Raw genomic sequence first — 21,111 nt, 5'->3', positions numbered from 1 at the left:
TTAAAAAGGCACAGAAATCCTTTTTAACCTGTCTTCCCATAGGCATCTGTCCTCGTGATTCATTTCTAAACTGCTGAGGCCAAAAGAGAACCATTTATCAGCATGTCTCCTCTAGGCAGGCTAAGGAGCTTTTCTGCAAGCTTGATGGTTTTTGTTGAAAGCAAGTTTCTATCTGATTCTCTGGCTAGTGTTTCTAAAAGCTGTGGGCTGGGGAAGTGATCCAGCTTCAAAGTAACCTGGCCAGGAAAAAAAAACTAAAGCTGCGGGTTGTGCTCACTTTGCTTTTTAAACCAGGTCAGATATCTGCTACAATTTATAGATTGGTACACCAAGAGCTGTGAGATTACAGCACAGGGGTGGCATTTCATGGTCCTGTGCAGGAAGGAGATGTTGGGGGCGAAGACAATATTGTAAATACCTGAACATCTTTTCTTAGTCACATACAAGACTTCTTGCCTTTGCACCTAAAAGCTGTAGCTCTGAATGAGAAGGAAAATAAATACATTAATCTCTGTCTGTGTGGACAAAGTTTCATAAGCTTCTTAGCTGTTGAAGGTGCAAAGTCTTTAAATCTTTGAAACTCAGCTCAGCTGCTTTTTGGAGCTAGGAAGCTGGCAGGCAGCACAGGAAACCATCTCCTAGGGAAAAAGCCCCAGAAGGGGCCTATAGGGACAGCTGGATCCCCATGGAATGACGGATGTGTGGCTCTGGTTGCAAACAAGGTCCTCAGACCCAAGGTCCAATGCAGCAGGATTCCCTGCAATCCTGGCAGGATTCCCAGACTTCTGCAGAGGCATGAAAGGAACTGGGGAGTGGGGGGAAGGACTGGGTCCCAGGTATGTAGGTTAAAGTCACGGCCAGGATTAAACTAAAGCAGGAATTCAAAATTACACAGCCCCAAGAGACACACATATACTGACACCGAACCCACAAATCCTAAGCTTTCCAGACTGTGTACTATCTCTGTAATGTCTCATGGTCTTCTGTGTGACCTAGATATGTAATTCCTAAGTTATTAAAATATATATATATATATTCTTAATCTGTTGAGCGATGGAGATTCCTGCTTCTAGAATTGCTGCTAAAAGATAAAACTATGCGCAAGCAGATGCCGCTCTCACATTAGGTTGTAACAATTCAGCAGTGGCATTCAAAGAGGAAACATTCCTCTGTCTCCATCAGGACCAGCCTGACACTGCTGCATCCTACTGGAGCCATCCTGTGTCAGGTCCAAGGAGCTCCCTGGCCAGCCAGTACTTCTGCTGTTAAGATATGCCCATGAATGGCTTCATCTGAGAAATGTTCTTCATTTTGGGGAATAAATCCTAAACTACATGGATACCATGGGACAGATCAGCATCATTCCAAAGAGAAAACTGAGGCAGACAGGGAGAGCACCGGCCCAAGGCCACCACAGCCAGTGGCAAAGGAGGATGGGAGATTCTTTCCCCCAGGATATTCTTAATACCAACAGGAAGCACAGGAACACTTCACACTGAAAAATGGCAGGGTGGAAGTAAGCAAAAAAAGTCATCATTGTTCAATCAGGAGTTACTCCATGGTAGAACTCTCAAACATAACACAATGTATAGGAAGAGGGCTCACATCCCTTGGAAAAAAAGCACAGGAGTCATCCATGCCCAGATACCCCCTCCCTTAAGACTGTGAGATGATCATTTCCTTCACTCACATATTTATTTGGAATTCGATAATTCATTGCCCCAAGCTTCCTGCTGGAGTTTGTCTTCCATTGTTCAGGATTTACATTACTCAACAGGAAATCAGTGAGAGGTCCAGTGATTAGAAAGGTGTGTTTTCCATTTGGACCCACCCTTGCTTGCTCAGTTGGGACTGGAAGTGGGACATGGCACACAGCTGGGCCCATGGGAACTCAGAGAACTGGGGAAGCAAAATTAGAGGAATTTGTCCCCTTCTGTTACAAGACAGAAATTGCTTTGTCCTGCCATACACCACTGGCCATGCCCACAAACATGTCCCTCACACGCGGTTCATATTCAGGCCTTGGAGCAACCACTTCCTCCATGGGCTGGGGAGGGTGTAGTTTATCAAAATAAAGCTATCAGGGCAGTGCTTGACTCGACTAAGTGTGGTGAAAGTGTCCCTTGATCTAAAATATGCCTTCTTCTCAGAGACCATTACTTTGACATTCTTACCAGGGGAGAGAGAGATTCTGCACACTGTAAAGTGCCACTTGTGAGATATAACTCAGTTTATCATGACGGTTGGGAGCTAGACTGAGCAGGAATCAACTGTCTCTGGTGCCCTTCACTGTGCCTTTTAATCCAAATCTCACAAATGATGCTCCAATATGTTCTCTTTAATGGCTCCTCTGTAGGAGCACAGAGCGAAACAAAACACAGCTAATCTTTTATGGGCTATCACTGGAACAGGATGCTTCCCTGGCCAAATCCTCCCATTGAAAATGTCACAGCTGGTTTAAAGCATATTTCCCCTGAGGTTAGTTTGATAACAGGTAACTCAACTCAGGGGCACACAGCGAGCACTCAGAACTACACTCTAACAGTGACTTGTGGAAGACAGCCTGTGAACCTTTCTGGGCCACAGCTCCCAGTCACCATGAAGTCTTTTTCCAAGCCAGATACCTCCAAGGCTTCCCAGCAAGCTGATCTCAGACAAAAGCTGTGTTTTTTATGTTTCTCCAGCATTCAGGATGTGCATGGGAACAAAGGGCCAGTTTATTAGCTATTGTATGCTAAACCTCAAAGAAGGAAGTCTCTGTTCCAGAAGAGGTTTAAGAAAACTTCAAAGTGGAAGTTTGATTTCCAAAAATTATTTAAATATAATTTTAAAATTAATTTAGGGGGGTCTTAAGCAAATGTCCTTGCTCCAGGCTCACTAACGTGTGCTGAACCAGTCCTCAGACCTCCTACAACAGATGTAGGCAAGATAGCCTCAGACACCACACTGCCTACAGCAGAAGGTTTATCCTAAAATAAAAACTCCTCTGCTGAAACTCAAGATACAAATTTGTCATTCTGTCCATCTTAGACATGGGGGAAAGCACGTTGCCTCCTCTTCACAGCAGCTTCACCAGAGTAAGCTGTGTGCTCTGCTGGGGAAGGTAACAGGTTATAGACAGGCTCCTCTTGCTCTGCAATGATTTCTCTAAAATTAGACCTTCCTGGAACTGGAGACAACACTACAATTCTGAGGAAAATGGGAGGGTCACAACATATGTCTTACATACAGTAGCCCTGTTTCCGCCACTCCTAGCTTCTTTCTCAGCAATAACCTTATGTTGATCCGTACTCATTTTCCAAAATGAAACAATAGTGTCTCCTGCTCAGGAAGACCACTGGGTTCTACAAATTACTGGAACCTCCTATTCACAAAAACTATCAGAAGCCACCTCAGAGCAGCTAAACATCACACAAAAGTATTTTTTCCTGTGACAGCCTAAAATATCTGGATCTCCTTGTAAAATAGAAATGACACATACCACTCCTGATACAAGATTATTTAAATCACCCCAGACAGAAAACCTCCTCACTAGCATTTTTTCCTCTGAAACACACCCAACACTTACAAGTATTAGCTTAGATAACATTTAGCCATTTTCCCAGCACAGAGAACTGCTATGAAAGCTGTGGAAAACAAGAATATTGCAAGCACAGAAAGAAATGTGGAGGATGAGCCTTTCCCAGTGAAATGTATACTTATATCTGTACTGCATGATAATGAATGACACTGTCATGATTTGTTTCACTGTATGAATTACTTACCCAGTCCAGCAGGGTTTTAGGATTTTGAAAAATGTTGGAAAATGGATCACTCCTTTAAAAACAGGGATTTTTTTTTTCTTTTCATCCTGCTTAGTGCTTATGGTACATAATATGATGCCGCTCTTAAGAATACACTGGCACTCAAACCTGCCTTTCTATTCCAGCCTTGATTTTACCCTTCAAGTTTTCAGACTGGCCAGGAAATTCTTAGAGAGTACAAGGTGTAATTGCTTTGGTGAAGCCTGAAGGGGCTGGACTTACTCACCTGGTCTAAGTGCAGGGCACCCTCGGTGAAGCGCTGCTTGCGCAGGTGCTGCGCAACTCGATGCAGGTTCAGGACAGCCTCCTGGATCTCGGCTATCGAGTGCTGAGGTGAGACAGGGGGGAGCTCTTCAGGTGACAACACCTTCCCAGGGCTGTCAATCATGCTCTGGGCATGGTCATAGCTGAGCTTGACGCAGGAGCAAATGACCGTCCGCCCAAACCACTCATCAAGGATCTGCAAAAATTGCAAAGTGTAAATTGATCTCAGGACTCATTCTTCTGGTGCACAAAAGCTTGGGAAATTGTACAAACACTGGGAGGAATGACAAAAGACTTCCCCACGACCTGTGATGTTTGAGTGAAGATCTTGTCCTACTGAGATCTTCAGGCCCTCTGCCCGCACAGATTCTCTAGCATTTAGTAATGTGCATATGCAAGTAATAGATAACAATATACTGTGCATGTACATAGGAGACTCCTTGGATCCCTCTCCTCTACCTGAGTTCCCTCCTTCACAGAGCTCAAAGAACTACAGACCATCTGGGAGTTGAAACCAGTCTGTTGACTCACAGGTTACCAAGTGCAGGAGTGACAACAGGCAGATACACACATGCCAGAGAGGTTCTCCTTCCTAAAACACAGCAGAATGACTTAAAGTGTGGCCACCAGGGCACAAGGGGCTGGCCTTAAAATACTGTTTTCAGGAGTACTGAATGAACCCCAACATGTGACTACCACTTGTGAAAGTGCCTGAGTAGGACTTCGGTGGATCTGGAGGAGAGATGGACAGTCACTGACCCTTTGCTTCTCTGGTCATGTCCATGGTTCTAGGTTCAAACTCAAGCCAGGAACCTTTCTGGGCTTCCAAACTACCTTGGAATTGAGAGGAGATTATTCAATAAATTGCTTATAAAATTATTTTATTTTAAACCAGAAGCCACTCCCATTTTAAACTCCCTAAAAGAATACCGATGTAGAAGTAGGAATTTAGAATTATTTCCTAAAGCAGACAGGAAAACCTATTTTCAGCTGAAATATGTAAGAGAATCCAACAGCTCCTCAAGGCTGAGGAGCAAAGCACCGAGGGACATGGGCAGAAGGCTCTTCACAGAATTCAAGAGCACTGGCATGAGGCTCTGGAGACAGATGCAGTTTGTGATAAATCATTCAAAGCACAAGTGCTGAGAGACTGATTGGAGAATTGTAATTCTGCCTTAGCTGCCAGTGCCACCTTACCCCTTCATCAGCCCAACAGGACAAGGTAAATTCTGCAAGTGACAGTGTCCAGGGAGAAGAGCGAGCTCTCTATGACAGCCTCATCAAGGATACTGCTTCAGAGACAAACCTTCTTAATAGGAAGGGACTGATTCCCAAAATACCTTTGCTGCCTCCCTCCCTAATGCATCACAGAACATGTGTGCTATATAACTCGGCAACTCAGAGCTCTGGAAGTCACAGGGCTTTTAAGCTTATTTCTAATTCCAAAGTGCTTTAATAGCAGAGATGCAGCAAGTAGCATCTTGCAGTGCAAAGTGCACAGACCATCAGCTCATGGTTATTCTCTGTGTGTCTCTTCCTCTGTGCTGTGGAGAAAGAGAGGGAGAGAAAGCCACAAAGCTGGACAGAGATGCTGTGACAGTGCTGGCAACACCTGCTCTGTGTTCTGCTGCATCTGTTCAATGCAGTTCAGCTTCTTGTGGTGATGGGGGATGCATGTCCAGTAGGTCAGCAGCCCCAGCTTTGGAAACACCACCAGAGGAATGGGCAAGCTCCCCAGGATGGCCCATGTACCACAGCTGAGGGATGGGCAAGGTACAGTGCAGGAGCAACATTTGGGGGTTGTGAGGCACTTGGAGATTACAGTGAGTAGCCCACAGGATCAGTCTGCAAGGTCTCCCCCATCACAGCAAACCTGGTGCACCCAGAGTCCTCACAGAGGACCAGCATCTAAAGGATTTCTAAAGTTCTAAGGCTTCCCCAGTTCTGCCTACTTTTGAAAAAAATCCATAGTCCTGAGGAACATCCTGTCTTCACTGTCAATGATCCCACAGCTCTCTACCAACAGCTAAACTTCGAGGGCTGTGCTGGGGCCTTTGACTCACTGAGATGCAGGTATAGTAACACCTAGAAATACCAGCTTTTAGAAGAATGCCCTCCTGGGCAAAAGCGCTACAACCACTCTTCCTCTTGGAAAGAATAAATTCTTCTCCAGCCTTCACCTGTCATCCACATCAAGTGACCTCGAGTAACCCTGAAAGGCCTTGTAGGAGAAACCAGTTTTCTGAGATGGCCACAGGCAGTCTGTTCTCCCAGGGACTGCACGGCCCTGGCCCAGACCACTCCACAGGTCTGCTCCCTGAGCTGAATGCTACAGCTCCTCTGTTTTCTCACTGGTCAGACAGGGTCACACTGAGCACTGCTTGAAGCACAACGGATATATTGAATGGGACAAGAGACAAGATGTAATTAAAGGCTTATTTTAATTAAGACTTGACTTTTAGCTGTTCAAAGATGACTCAGAGTCAATGAAAGATCTACCTAGTAGCTACTCTTAGAAGGCCTCATGGGCAATTATGCTGTTGCTAAGGGAGGGAGAACACTTCACAGTGGACAAAACAATCCACCTCAGTGCCACAGCAGGGACTAACTGCAGAAATACATAATCAGGACTGCAACTGTATTTTGTTAAAGCACAAAGATTGATTCAGCACCCTTTAAAGCAGCTGGGACAATAATAAGGAGGTGAATCTTTGTGAAAAATTACCAAATTGGCCCGAGAAATATTGTCTACAGAAAGAGCTGTATATGAGCACAACAATGGTTAAAAAATAAATCACAAAAAGTGCATAGACTAAAGAGTGCTCCTGGTACTGCTAGTTTTTAGCCCTCCTTGATTAGTAAGGGAATCCTGTGATCAACAAAGAGGAGGTTTTAGGGTAAGAAAGAGTGTGGGAGAGAGAGAGAAATGAAGACCTGGGGAATTATGGCAGGCAGCTGAAGGCAGCTCAGTGCACCAACAGCCAGCCTCCACAACTGCTCCCTGGAAATAACACATGGAGATGATGGAGCCATGCCTTTGCTGAAGGGCTATCATGCTGTATTTGGATTTATCTAATTAGCAGCTCTGAAGAGGAATTAAACAGTCAGTTTACCAGAGGGGCCACAGAGGCAAACTGCTGCATCTGCCACATTGCACAACTGCCTGCGTGCACGAGGCATGGCTGGAGCCGCGAGCACATCTCGTCCCACCCAAAGCATTGCTCTTTTTACCTCCAGCAGCTCTGAATTGCTGCTGGAGGTAAGACATTAAATGGTTGGGTGACCTGGCAAAGAGCAGGCCATTCTCCATTCCTGAGATTCATACAAATATTCATCCTTTCCCAACCATGTTGAGAGATTATTCCAGTTAGAAATTCCACAGTATGTCATCAGCAAGACAAGACACCGGGACAGTCTTACATCTTCCAGTACTGTTCACCTTTGCTATCCACCTGAGTGTTAAGGGATGACATTTTTACCACTACAAGAGCAGGGGCTGGCCACAGAGGGAGGCTCGATTAGCAGGATGACTGCCTGCTGCCTGAGGTACCTTGCCTTCTGGAGTCAACTTCCAAATCACAGAGAACGTCAGTCTGTCTCGCATGGGATTGAGACTGCAGAGCTCCTCACAGAGTAGCCTGGGAAGCATTGGGATCACCTGGAAGAGAAGAGAGCCTTGGTGAGACTTTTAGTGTGGCCAAGCTTCCCTGACCAGTTGGTAAAGAGAAAATGTGTTGAGCTGTCAGCATCATGTTCTCTGTGGCAGGAGTGGCTATGTCACAGCTCTGGGATGCATCACCCCTGCCAGAGCTGTATCACATAGCAAACAGTGTGCTGGCATGGAATGAAGAAGTAAACCAAATCCTCTGAAATGAGAGGATTTCAGACATGGCTAAGGCCACCAACATCTACATCAGCCCCATCCCTCAATGAGACCAGAGGCAGCTACAAGTCTCCAACCTGGGAATCATTAACAGTCCTCCCTTCCAAAGAATGGAGTAAGCATCCTGGAGTAATCTGCATCTTTGGTTATGCAAACACACTGCGACTTTAAAGGTCACAAAGTTTGCTCTGTTTTCCACTTCTTTCCCACTACCACTTTGGCACTGGGAAGAATGAGGATGGCTGGGCACATCAGGAAATTTAATGTTGAAGAAACATGGTCCTGGCAGTCAGGAGCTGAAGAGGTCAGATTTGGGAACTGTGCTTCTTGCTTTCCCACTGAATACCATGTAACCAAGAGGTAAATACAAATTGGCTCTTTATAAAGCATAAATGAAACTTCTCCCATGCAACACAGGAGCCACGCTTGGCTTCAATAAAGACTGAACCACGCTTGACAGCACAGACAGGAAATTGCAGATGCAGGTGAGATAAACAAAAGCACCTGTTTTATGACTATTGACCATGCTGTTTACAAATGGAGAACAATTACTTTATTATACTCAACATTTCAACAAAATGTCAGCCAACATAAATTTCTGGCAAGTTTTTTTAACCCATGTCCTAATTCATTACAACTAATCAATATTTCTGCTGCTGAACATTGTATTACAAAATCACAAATTACTCACCTGACTACACCAACAAAGCTAAAGCTTTTGAGTGTATACATGCTAGAGCAAACCCGAGTAGCTCCAAGTGCTTCCACCATCCCTGAGTTATTTCCTAAGTGAAGTCTGTATTAAAGATAATCTTTAGCAGCTGCTTAATGAAGCAAAACTCATTATTTGAATTTCACTTCTGACTTCCCTTCTCATTGTTTACATTTGTGAAGAAGCAATAACTGCCCTCAAAGAACCACTACATTATTCCTCCTAGTTTATTTTGAGTGGCAACAAGGAATGGTGCTTTTCAGAAAAACAGAGAGAAATGCTCTCCTTGTGTGCCATAAAGTAATTTAGCTACTTAATTTAGTTTCCGTTTTGACTGCTCTGTGTGCCAGCCTGTAAATAGAGGACCAGCAGGAAGCTGACTGGCATACAAATCCCAGCTCTTCCAAACTCTGACCCCTATTTAGAGATTTCAGAGATAACTTTTTCTACCTGGAGGCAGAAGAACAACTGCTCTTCTAAACAGTACAAAAAAAGAGTCTCAGGTGCTCATTTTCTCTTCAAGTGCACACACTTTACACTTACCTTTTGCTTTGAAGGAAAGACTTGAAAAAATAAATCAAATTTGTGGTTTGGCACCAGAAAATGGCTATAAATCTCTTATAACTGCAGTGCACACTAGTGTCAAAAGGCTAACTGTATGGTCTGGGGCTGTCAGGGAGTCACACCGTGAATCAGCAGCCCTGGTTTGCCTGGAAGGTCACAAGGGCACAGCTTATGATAAGCTGTTTCCTACAACACAAAGGCTGCCAACTCTGTTATTCCAGTTGCAAACAGAATGTTAACAATACTGCTACATTCATAACTCACCGACCCAGTACGTGAGCTTGGCCATGCTGCCTGGAAGGACCCGCACCCCAAGGGTGTAAATTTAGTGTAAGTGATGCCAACTCATATCAGAAAGGAGAGAAAATAGCTTTATAGACTCTTGGAAATCCCTGCCTGCCTAAGATCACCCATGACCACCTTAATACCCCAAAGTTCAGATCACAGTGAACAAAATGCTAGTAATTTAATAAAAGCTCCCATGCCCTTTCCCTCCCGAATTTGAAGCTGCTTCTCTCTCTCTCTCTCTCCCCCCCAACTCTAATTGATCATCTGATAATGGTCTGTGCTTACTGAATATTTGTGTGCCTTTGCACACCCTCTTTCCTTTCACATCTCCTGGAGCAATACCAGTTTGCTAGAAAAATGCCTACATGGAACACAAAAGCCCATGCTCGTTTTAAGTGTACTTGAGCAGGATTAATATCCAATTCAAGAGGCTGTAATTCAATGGAAGGGCTTTCAATGATGTGAAACACAAGCAAAGCTTTAACTCAGATCATAATTACAGCACTAAACACCCACCAACCAATTAGCTGTAACAAATCTACTGTTAGGGAAGCATCAACCTGTGTTACGTTTGTTTTATAGGAAAGAAACTTTAGGCAAAGTAACCTAACCTAAGCCATGGGAGGAAGTCTCATGGGAGAATAAGAATACAATCAACCTTTTCCTGGGCTCAGCAAACACATACATAACATAATGTGACCTTGCACTGAAGGTATTTCAGTTTATTCTACCTTACTGAATTAAAAGAAGCCTGTTTCCAACACCACAACAGCCTTGGCTGACTGCTTCCTGCTTTAACATCACGATTCCTCTTCACCCTCTACACGGAGAATAAACCAACTGTCACAAGGTACAGAAGTTTAAATTATAAATACACATTTCCTTCTTCCTTAACATGATAACGGTCACAGCCTAAAGGATTCCTAGTAATTGCAAGCCCAGCATTTAACATACAAAGATGTCACAATTGTGTCACACTCAGAGAGCGAAATGTTCCAGCAGTGATCCCAGGGGCAGCCCAGAGGAACTGTGGCAACAGGATTATCTCCATCTCTTTCTGACAGAGACACGGGATGAGAGGAGATTTCCCTAAGCACATCTTTAATGTCCAGATTTGCAAAATATCAAGAGTTGTGTAGAATTGCCTTGAATAATCCAGAGGTTGCCCGGCACCTTTTAAATGCTTTGCCCTTGCCGTGACTGTCTGCCAAGAGGCAGCAGTGTCTGCCAGCTGTCCTGTGGAGTGCCAGGGCACGCAGGAATCCAGCGAGCTGAAACGCTGCTGAGGGATTGCACCTCCAGTGGGAAGTGGTTTCCTTGGCAAATTGCTACAGATGTGTCTATGTTGGGGACCACATCATTCAGCTTGATTTTATTGCAGGTGGAAATAAAGTCACCTGGGCTTATACAAGGGTCATAAACCTGGAATAAGGGGTTTGCAAATGTAGCTGAATCTAGAAATGCAGTTGGAGATGTACAGCAGGACTAGGCAAAAAAATAATTTACAATGTGAAAAAGGAGCTACGCCCCCCAGAAAATCCTTTCTAATGAATGTGTCTTAGAAACCAGGGCTTGGGTGGTGAGAGCTTGTCTGGTTTTAAACCTCCTCTTTCAGTCAGGTTAATAAAAGACATCATCTCTCCCCACAAGCCTAGCAGTGCCCAAGAGATACTGGAAAGGGCACTTCTTTGAGTGAAAGGCTGATCTCCACAATGCTGACAGCTGCAGGTCTGCACTTTAAATCAAACCACAGACAGAGGATTTCTCTCTCCCTATTTCCAAGTCCTAAATGCAAAATCTTCAGCACCACCCTCAAGACTCAGTTATCCAGCACTGCCTGACAGCCTGCTCCATGCTGCTGCTTCTCCCTGAAGGCATCCCAGAAAGCCAAAGCAATGGCACCACTGGAAACCCAAAGTGAGAGAGGGCTGGGGGTGCTACACATCATCATGCTGGCATCATAAAACAGATGGACCTGTGGCCACAGCTGGTCACACCACTTAGCTGCTGGCTCCTCTGCATGGGAAGATCTAAATCCCTGCTTGTGAAAGCTCTGGGGTTTGTTTTGTTTTGCCTCTTCAGCTAATAAAACGCTTCCAGAAACCAAATGTGAGTTTCCAGTCTCAGACTCATTCCTGGGGAGCTGGGCAATGGTAGGGAGCACATGCATGCTGGGATGATAAAACTTCTTGTTCCCTATAAAATCAGAAACACCTGTTGCAGCCAGGACTAACTCACTGGCCAGGTTCAGAGCAGGTTAGCCCAGAGCAGCTCTGATCAATGGATTCATTGTAGCAGCTTTTCAAGGAACAGAAGAGGAAAACTGGTCAGCCAACCAAAGGGATAAAGGAACAAACACTGGTCAAGCATAATCTCTTATCTTCACAAAGTCACATGAGTAGTTTTGCTCCCTTTAAACAACTTCATCCTGCTTTGGCTGCCCCTTAATTCTTGGTTCAGGTTGGTTATGGCCACCACTGACTCCCAAGGTGATCTTTCTCCCACAACCAATCCAACGAGGAGCAATTTCATTAAGCAAGAATTTCCACTAGAGCTGGTAGGAGGATGCTGAAGTCCAGCAATGGACTGAGTTCAGCAAACCTCTTGCTTGTATACTAAAAGACACTCAAAGGAAATAGGCAATTTGTCTGTGAGCCAAGATTTCTCCTCAGGAGTAGTATCAACACTTCCATGAATTCAGATTTCGATCAACTCTTTGTTACTCAGCCTGAAATTATCAAAATATCAACACCCTGACAACCTATTGGTGTCAACAGTAAATGTCTTGAAGTCCTTGGACTCAAAATGAAGACAGGCTTACAGTTCTGATCTTTGATCTCCAGTGTAAAACAGGACCAGTAAAATATTATAGGGATTTATGGCTGAACTCTCACTCGAGCTGCTTCACACCTAAAATAACACTGTGAGATGTGCCAAAAAAGAGGAAACTGCTTAGGTTTTCTTGCTTCTTAAAACCTGATACATTCTTATTTCAAAAACTTTTGACTTGTATTAAATAGACCACTAGCAATTACACAATAACTCCCCTTCTGGTTCAGGAAAATTAAATATGTGGCTTTATTTAACTTCTTTGGGAGGATTAGCATGGCGCTAACCTCTCACAGAATCACAGCTGTTCTTAGGAAACAGTTTCATCAAAGGAAAGCATATTTTCTACAACAGCCATGCTACCACCTTGTTTCAGACAACCTGGCTGCGTTCCCTTGCCCATCCCTATGCTCCTTTTCATCTCTTGCAATTAAAATATTGAAAATTTCATCATCTAACCTAGTTTGTTGTTTTAAAATGTGTTTTCAGCAGGGCAGAAGTGTGGGTAAAACACTAATCCTGACTGCTGGGCCACAGTAGTTGAAGATGAATTGAATATTGGGGCAGCAGGTAACATTCTGGCATTGCACAGGATCGGCAGTGCTGGGGGGAAAAGGCACTTTGAAAGAAAATTCAGTTAGCTTCTGCATCCAACTAGATTTTCATGAAAAATGTCTCCTTTCTTTATAAAAATCTTCCTTCTCTCTTGACTAAAATAATTACATGGCCTCAAAACACAGTATTTTGACTTGGAAATACTGCCACAACATCCTCCTGGAGTACAGCTTTGCTGCCCCCAGTGATATGCCCCCTAGGCCAGCCCACACCTTGCATCATCAAGTCATTCATCAGAGGGGGAAGCAGAGCACTGCAGAAGCCAAGGGCTTATCACTGGAGAGACTGTAGGGTTGGGAAGCCTGGTGCCAGAACAGCTGTTTCCATGAGGCACACATTGCTTCCCACTCGTGCAGAACAGCAAGCACAGGGAGCAGGGGTCTCCCAGCACAGAGCAGCTGTGTCCTGTTGGTGTCACTACCACTGACCCCATGGGGACACTCTGGCATTGCTGTCACAGTGGTTCCACAGCGAGCTGAAACCCACCAGACTCCCTGAGACCCCCAAAGCTGTGCCTTGCTGCTTCCACTCAAAGAAAGCTACAGAACAGCTGCTAAAGGTAAACAGCTTGATATGAAACCATTAATTTGATGCCAGTAGTGTAACATGAATCATTTTATCATCCAGAAAGTGTAGAGAGGACAGAGGAAGCTACTGGAACAAGCCTCATTACAAAAACCTCCCTGGATAACAACCCTGAAAACATCCAGGAAGGGAAGGCATGGGGAGAATCCTAATCCTAAGCAGAACATAGGATACATTTATTTATTATATAAAAGATGTCCTGTCATTCCAGAAGGGGCTGTGGAGACAATGACTTCAGCCTGACTGAATGGGAGTGTGAGGAGAGGCAAATTAATCTGCTCCATGAGACTGTTTCAACACTGATGCCTGAAGCCTGCACAGGACAGTGACAGCCAAGTTTTCCAGCTTCCCTACATGCACAGTGCCAGTGGTATCTGATGAGCTACAAAGTGTTTCTGCACATTCAACTGAAAATGAGACAGCTACAGACAAACCGTACACATTTCCTTTCCAACAATGTTAAACCTGAACCTGTTCATCTGTAAAGCTTAGCAGTCAACTTAAAACTTGAGCTTAACATTTGATTCTGTTAAGCTAAAATCTGTATAATTTCAAGCATCTTTTCATTGCATGATGAAGGAACACTATTCCTCCATTATTAGGGATATCCAGATAAAGTAAGAGTGTGAACCCTTCTTCTACCTCAAGATGTTTGTTTGTTTGTGTGTGTGTTTTACGCCCTATTCTGACACAAATCCTTTTCTGGGAGGGATTAGTTGGACTCTTGTACCAAAAGCAAGACAAAATCTTCCACATCTGCAAATTTGAAGCCCCCAAGAGCAAAGTGGAGGAGCAAGCTTGGGTGTGTAGGGCTTGGCTCAAGTCAGCACTGAGCTGGTGAACCCTGGCACATGTGGGGCACTCCCTGACCACAGACAGAGGGTCACAGGCTCCTGCTCCACCTCTCTCCGTAAGCTCCAAGGCAGTGCACAGCTATGTCACCCGCTGTGTTTCCATCACCTTACTCATTTTTGTAGGTGTCCTGCAATAACAACCAGATTTTGATTGTGAGCTTCTGAAAACGAACCTTGAAAATGAATTTATGGTAAATGGAAGGCACAGTCAAAGACAGACAAAGGAAAAGCTGTCCTTACCTTCTGCACCAGATAGACACTGGTGGCCCTTTGGCTTGCTACTTTATCCAGTGCTGTTTCTTCCAGTACGAAGTAGCTCACATCCGCAATGTGTACTCCCACTTCCAAGTTCCCTGGAATTGCACAAGAAAGTCAGTAAGCTGTGAGCAGAAATTAACTGCTGACATATTGAACTAATTCCTCTCCCCCAGTGCTACTGCAACCTTTTTGCTTTATGCCAAAATCTCATAAAACCGATACTTATTTCCACTTCTCCCACCTGGGATGAAAACGGTGGTCTCTCAGGACACTCTCAAATTCACCATCACGTGGCTACATATGAGAAATACATAGAAATGAATCCTCAAGTACAGAGGTGGAAATGTGAAAACCCTTAAAATCATGTGGATAAATCTTTCCAATTAGGAGCTTGTAATAGTGAGCTCAGGCCTCATCCCTTTGCTGCCAGACAACAGCATGAAAGAAAGATGGAACCCCACCTCAAAAACACACAGGCTATGCAGGATCCAATTTCCCTGGTGTGCAGCAGTCATTCACACATGCTTTTGGGTTTTTAGAACTGCACCAACCTGGTTGAGCCCAATTTGCTGCTGGGGACATGGGAAGTCTTCAATTACTCTGGACCAGGCTATGCAGAAATGCAGCTTTCCACTAGAAGAATATTTCTACTGGTACCCTGCCTTTCCTTCAGATTCGGCTTTTTATTCTTTAATTAGAGTCCAGTTTAAAAGCATCTTAAGTCAAAAGTTAGGCTAGAGAGGAGTACTACTGAGGTTTATTGTGAGGTTTTGGCAGTAATTCGGATTTGGAAGTAGTGATCATCCTCAGCTTTGGAAGTAATTAGTACCTGGGTCCAAGAAATTCTGGTTTGTTAATCCTCAAAGCAGCCTCTTGACCTTTGTTTTCTCTGGAAGGACTAGGCTGGATTTGAGGTGCTTATTTGTAGAATAGTTCTAAGTGCAGCGGGTTCCTAATTATAACACTTGGTTCTTTAGAGGAATTCACTAACCCCTTGGTATCTATAAATATTTTTTCTTTCCTTAATTTTTCTAAAGAGACAAAGTAATAAGATCCCAAGCTGGTGACAATCCCGTTTATTTATATACCTCGCAAAGAACATTATCAAAGCCCTTCTCTAGAGTGTCACGTTTTTGAAGGATAAATGGTTTGTAGCTGTTGTCATTAAGCAGTACATGTGCCTTGTGTGCCCTTCTGATGGATACCAGCACAGGATTTCAGCAGAGTAGGAGTGGAAACAGATGAAGAGGAAGCATGAGAAGGTTCAGCCTCCTATTAGTGGGAGACACCCAGCCCACTGAGCCCCAGCTGGGAGCTCAGGGAAATGAGCACCAGCCCACCCTGCAGAGCTGCCTGACTTCATAACGATTTAACTTTATTAAGCCATGTTTGCACAGCGCTGCGAGTGCGTAAAGTGTGATCTTGCTTTTTGAGCAGCTTTTGTGCACTGAACAGAGTACAGATGTCCAGAGTACAGAAACACACACGGAGGGCAGGAGGGACGGGGTTTAGATGTGCCCACATAACCTCCAGTCACTGGAAGGGCCTGCAGAGACTAAATATGATGGCAGCAGGGAGAGGGGGCAATAATCCCATTGCACACCAAGGGACAAATTCCACCACTTGTCAGGAAGCTGGGAGCAAAGACTGCAGATTAAATGGTTCACCTCAGAAAGCTGCCTACAGCTGTGTTGTGATATTATCACATGCCTTGAAAGCTGTTCTACATGGATTAGGCATCCAAGCCTGAAACTACTTAGACAGTAAGTCTTAGACCAACAGTTCAACCAACAGGTTTAATATTACACACACTCAAAGCCAACACACTCAGAAGGTAAAAAAATATTGAAAACTTTGAAGTCAGTATCGTAATGTATTGACCCTGCAGGCAAATATTGACTAAAGGAAAAGGAGAGGGGGTCATTACATCATGCCTTTAATCGCACTTTAATTCAATATGTGCACTGTTACATACATGAACTTTTTGTCCTCGATAGAAAATCGACAAACCAAGAAAGATCTCATTGCATGAGATAATAAAACATGGAGTCAGCCAACGAAAACACACTAAACAGAGTTAAATTTCGTTCAGGTTTCCCACCAGAGCTTCTAAAAGCCGGGGTGAGCATCAGACCCTTGCTTTTGAACTTTTAATGGAAATTCTATCTAAATATTTTCTTACATACATTGACATAATGCAAAGTGGCAGCTCTTGGGTTTGTCTTGCTCATGTATGAATCACCCTATCTCACTCACCCCCAAAATATTCAGACCAAGAGAATCTGAAGATACAGCACAGCGATCAACCAATCTGATTTCTTTCAAATTATTGCTTTTGAATGTGCTAGACAAAATACCAGCCAAAGAAATACCTGCCTGCTGCTCTCTCCTGGTTTATTTGCTAATTAATTTGAAAGAGCATTGTGGATAAAGAAATACTGTTCACTAGAATTTTGTTCTAGGTCCACAAACAGTTTTTCTAATTGTGACAAAGTCACAAAAGGAACATTTCACATTGTGGAAATGCGAAAATGTTATTTCCCAAGAGGGGGGGGAAAAAAAGGGGTAACAAGAAAAAAGAAAAAGTGGCCTGAAAGGGAAAGAGAATTTAACCAGCTGTCATGGAGTAAAAAAGTGTTGTCAAAGAGATCAGAGAAAGGGGTAGAGGGTGGACACCACATGGACCACACACCATAGGCTACAACGCATGGTCTACTTGACCTCCATTTTATTGAAAAAAATCGACTTTTCGAGCAAAGAGAGGCTGCAAGCCTTGCCATGTAGCTCTCCATTGTGACAAACTTTTTATAACCTAAATTTCTTAGAGAAACAAGTACTTTTACAAACTACAGATTTGTTTAATCCCAAATTCTCTAACATGGAACTTAAAGCTGCCCAACAACCCCTTAAGCTAGGTATACACTATGAGTTTAGGGTTAGGGCTTTTTAAAAGGAATTTACATAAAAAGGTACAGGAGATTAAGCCAGACACTTCATATGCTGCTATTAAAGCAAGAGCTGCAGGGAGCATCTATTGCAATGAAAAATGCTGAAGGCACTTGGATGGCTTCTTTCACTCAGGGTCTCTGGGACTCTTTCATTTAAAATAATTTAATCTGAAAGTGGATGCAGAACTGTTGTGCCATTCAAACTCTACCACTGCAAAGCTGCTCTTGGGAGATGTTTAGCAACAGGGAATGCAGATTAGAATCAAGCAAGGCATGTTTTATTAAGCAGCTGAACCCTATTAGCTCCTCTGTGCAGCTACAGAGATGCAGTGACAGGGATGGATGGGAGACAGGAGCATTGTCTGAAATTACACCACAGCATTGCAAAACCTAGTAAAGAGGCCCTTTGCAAGGAGGAGCTCTCCTGAGATCTGCAAGAAGAAAGGGAAAGGGCTGGGCATTCAGCCACCCAAACTCCCCTTGGGCCAATGCTCTGCCAGCAGGACAGGATTTGTTGTCATCTTACTGCAAACAACACAGTTGTGATGCCACAAACAGAGAGGACAATTTCCCTTTTATTTACCATCATGTGGCTGCGAGAATGGCAGAGCAGAATGGACTTGTGTCTCGCCAACTTTCTGAAAGCTTGCGTCCCCTCCCAGAGCTTGCCAAGTGACAGAGCCATGAAAGGCAGATCTCCCCCAGCACAATGGGCACACAGCTGTTTTGGAGAAGGTTCAGCTCCTCAAGCAGAGGATCTGGCTTGTTTGAACCCACCCCAAAATCTCCTGTGCATCAATATGATGCTAAAATCAAAGGAGAGCAGTGGCACCTTGCAGAAGAACAAAGAACAGGCTGTTCCTTTATTTTTTCTTTTTGCTGATGATCTCATTCTCTATGACAAAACAGTTCAAGGAACTCCTTTATGAAAAAAATTATAAACAAAAAGGGATTAGTAAGAAAGATCTGGAAAAGAAGGAAAAGCCATTTTCAGCCTGTAAATGCTTCATAAGAACTTCCATATTTCAAAAATCCCCAATATGAGCAGAACCGAGATTGGCCCCAGTTACTCCAAATTGAGAAACAGCATGAGATCACAAGAGAAGGGAGGAAAAAAACCCCAAAAACATCTTTAAATGTTAACTCTCCCCATACTGCAAGTCTAGGCACTTCCTCAATTTCCACAAGCATCTGAGAAACTACTGACAGGAAAGGTGACATCGCAAAGTGATGCTTTTAGCAGTTCTAAGAGAATAAAAAAATATTCAGTTTTTCACAAAAATAAACCGTAACAGGGTTTTTATTACTTTCTTCTTTACTTCTTTAATTTAAAAGGTCAGTGGTGGACATCAATGAGTCTAAAATCCAGAATAACATAATTCTTAAAGTACTGTTTTACTCTGGTCAGCTACCCTGACCTTCGGCCATTTTCTCCCTTACATCAAAACTGAATGTTACAGAGACAACTACAATTTTACAAACCAATTTGTGACTAGCTCTAAGTGAGGTACAAAACAAAACTCATCTGTTCATTAAGTGCAGCAAAGGACAAGTGAAGATGAAAAGCAGGAATCTTTTCTAGAGTTTTCCATGAGCCATCAGCAATCCTTAAAATACTTTCAGAATTATGAGGAGACTATATCTATTACTAAATTAAATTCTGGAAGCAGGTCTTTCATGTGAATTGCATAAAATTTTTGTCTGCAGCAGCTAATAAATTCAGCAACGTCCTAAAACCACTTGATATAATTTAAAAGCCACCTTTTATACCTCAAAACAAAGCCAGGACACCTTCATAAGGTGGCACTTCATGCACTGTGCATTACAGAGCCCTGAGTTTTACGCACAAACCAGCACAAGCCCCTGCAGGAAAGGTGACCCCTCCCCAAATCTGAAGGGGAGGCTCAGACATGGCTCTTGGTCAACATGAGGCTCTCTCAGGCTCTCAGGAAGGCAAATCCTCCCATGGGAACACAGGGTAAATCTTTGTGCTGGTGGTGTTCTCACAATTTCCAAACTCCCATGAGCTGGAGACAACTATGCTGGCATCAATCAGGTCTGACCCCACAGATGATATCACATCACCAAGGCAGAGCAACTTAACGAGCTTCCTCTCCTGAGCAAACCTGCATCAGCTCTTCATCACCTTGTGACGAAAGATGCTGCCACCCAGAAGCCACCTACTACCTACACCTGTCCTGAAAACTACCTTAAAACCTGATACAATAACTCTGGAGAAGAATGAAAGAGCTCTTCTATGAAAGTGCTACTACTGCACCATTAAGCTGGATACTTGCACGAGGAAAGAATTCTCCTGAGGGAAAAACACTAAATACTCAAGACAGAATTCACGCAGCATGTACAAGATAAAACATTTAATTGCAGACTGAAGGACACAGGCAATGATAGCCAACAGAAAAAGCACACTGAATAAGGATTTTTTCACACTGCTGAGCAAGATACAAGCAGAAAAATACAGATACAAGCAGGGAAGAAGTATTGCAGCAACAAAAAATCAGGAAAGAGTGCAGAACAATTGGGGACACACAGTATAATGATGGAAAACAAAGGGAACATGACATTTCTTTGATGTATCAAAGGTGTCCATTGGAAGACAGACCAGAGTCTGGTTCCTTACGCAGCAATGCCTGTGTCCCACCTCCTGTCCATGCAGGTTTTGTCCCCATTCCTGTGCTGGTACTGCTTACACTGTAGAGGTTCACAGCGGAGCTGGTTTCCCCTGTGCCTGCATGAGTGCTTAGCAGACCTTGTGACGTGCCAAACCAGAAAGTTTCACTCAGAGGTATTGTAAACTGTATGGATTTCTTTGCTAGACTCAAGTAATGAGCGACTTAAGAGGAGCTACAAACCCCAAACACATCAGATTTATCCACTGAATGCCATTACTTATTATATGGTCACCTCTGGGAGAACCTTTAGATGACTACTTACAGCTTAAACCCAGCATGAATCTTTGTCATGCAGACTCAAATTCAACACTTGGTGGATGGATCTTCCATCCTTCATCCTGACAAGATGTCAAGCAGGAGGACACAGAGGCAATGGCTTGGATTCCTGGCTCAGAAAGCAATCTCTGCTGATACCAAGGCAGACTGCCCTGAGCTCTCTTGGCAGCCTCTCAGCAGCGAGGTTTGCAGCCAACATGACGAAGGTAAAAGGACAATTTCTGGTATTCACGTCATCAATTGTTTGTATTCCAAGATTGATTCAAGAGGCTCTATCAGGAAATCAGCAGTCTTTGGATTTAAAGCGATGGGAAGTGACACCCAGCAGCTTTTGAGATGAATTACAGTATTTCTGGGTGTAGGATGTCATCCTGTTCCTGAAATGAAGGTCTGGAGTGGGGAGGGACCAGCCTCTCTCTACTGCTAGGTCAGTTCCTTTTGTGATATCTCCACTGTATGCAGTAATCCAAGGCTGAGTGAGCATTCCCAGGCATACAAAGAGACCTTGGGATGTAGTGCTAGGCCAAACACATACAATGTGC

The 21,111-nt window shown here is 43.8% G+C and overlaps 1 protein-coding gene across 4 annotated transcripts in view; it reads right to left on the bottom strand.

The window, feature by feature from the left end:
* Nucleotides 1-21,111, bottom strand: part of DIS3L2 (DIS3 like 3'-5' exoribonuclease 2) — a 186,528-nt gene that overhangs the window by 58,260 nt on the left and 107,157 nt on the right. For all 4 annotated transcript variants that reach the window (XR_009278081.1, XM_058843466.1, XM_058843467.1 and 1 more), the window contains exons 12-14: nucleotides 14,638-14,750; nucleotides 7,618-7,725; nucleotides 4,030-4,263 (exon numbers count right to left, since the gene is read on the bottom strand). Coding sequence is in view for 3 of the 4 variants with exons in the window: in XM_058843466.1 (XP_058699449.1) it covers nucleotides 4,030-4,263; nucleotides 7,618-7,725; nucleotides 14,638-14,750 (455 nt within the window). In the remaining variant the exon portion in view is untranslated. The remainder of the gene's footprint in view (nucleotides 1-4,029; nucleotides 4,264-7,617; nucleotides 7,726-14,637; nucleotides 14,751-21,111) is intronic.

This window comes from Poecile atricapillus, chromosome 8, assembly GCF_030490865.1.
Source record: "Poecile atricapillus isolate bPoeAtr1 chromosome 8, bPoeAtr1.hap1, whole genome shotgun sequence".
Lineage (NCBI taxonomy): Eukaryota > Metazoa > Chordata > Aves > Passeriformes > Paridae > Poecile > Poecile atricapillus.
This window is presented reverse-complemented; position numbering and strand designations above follow the sequence as displayed.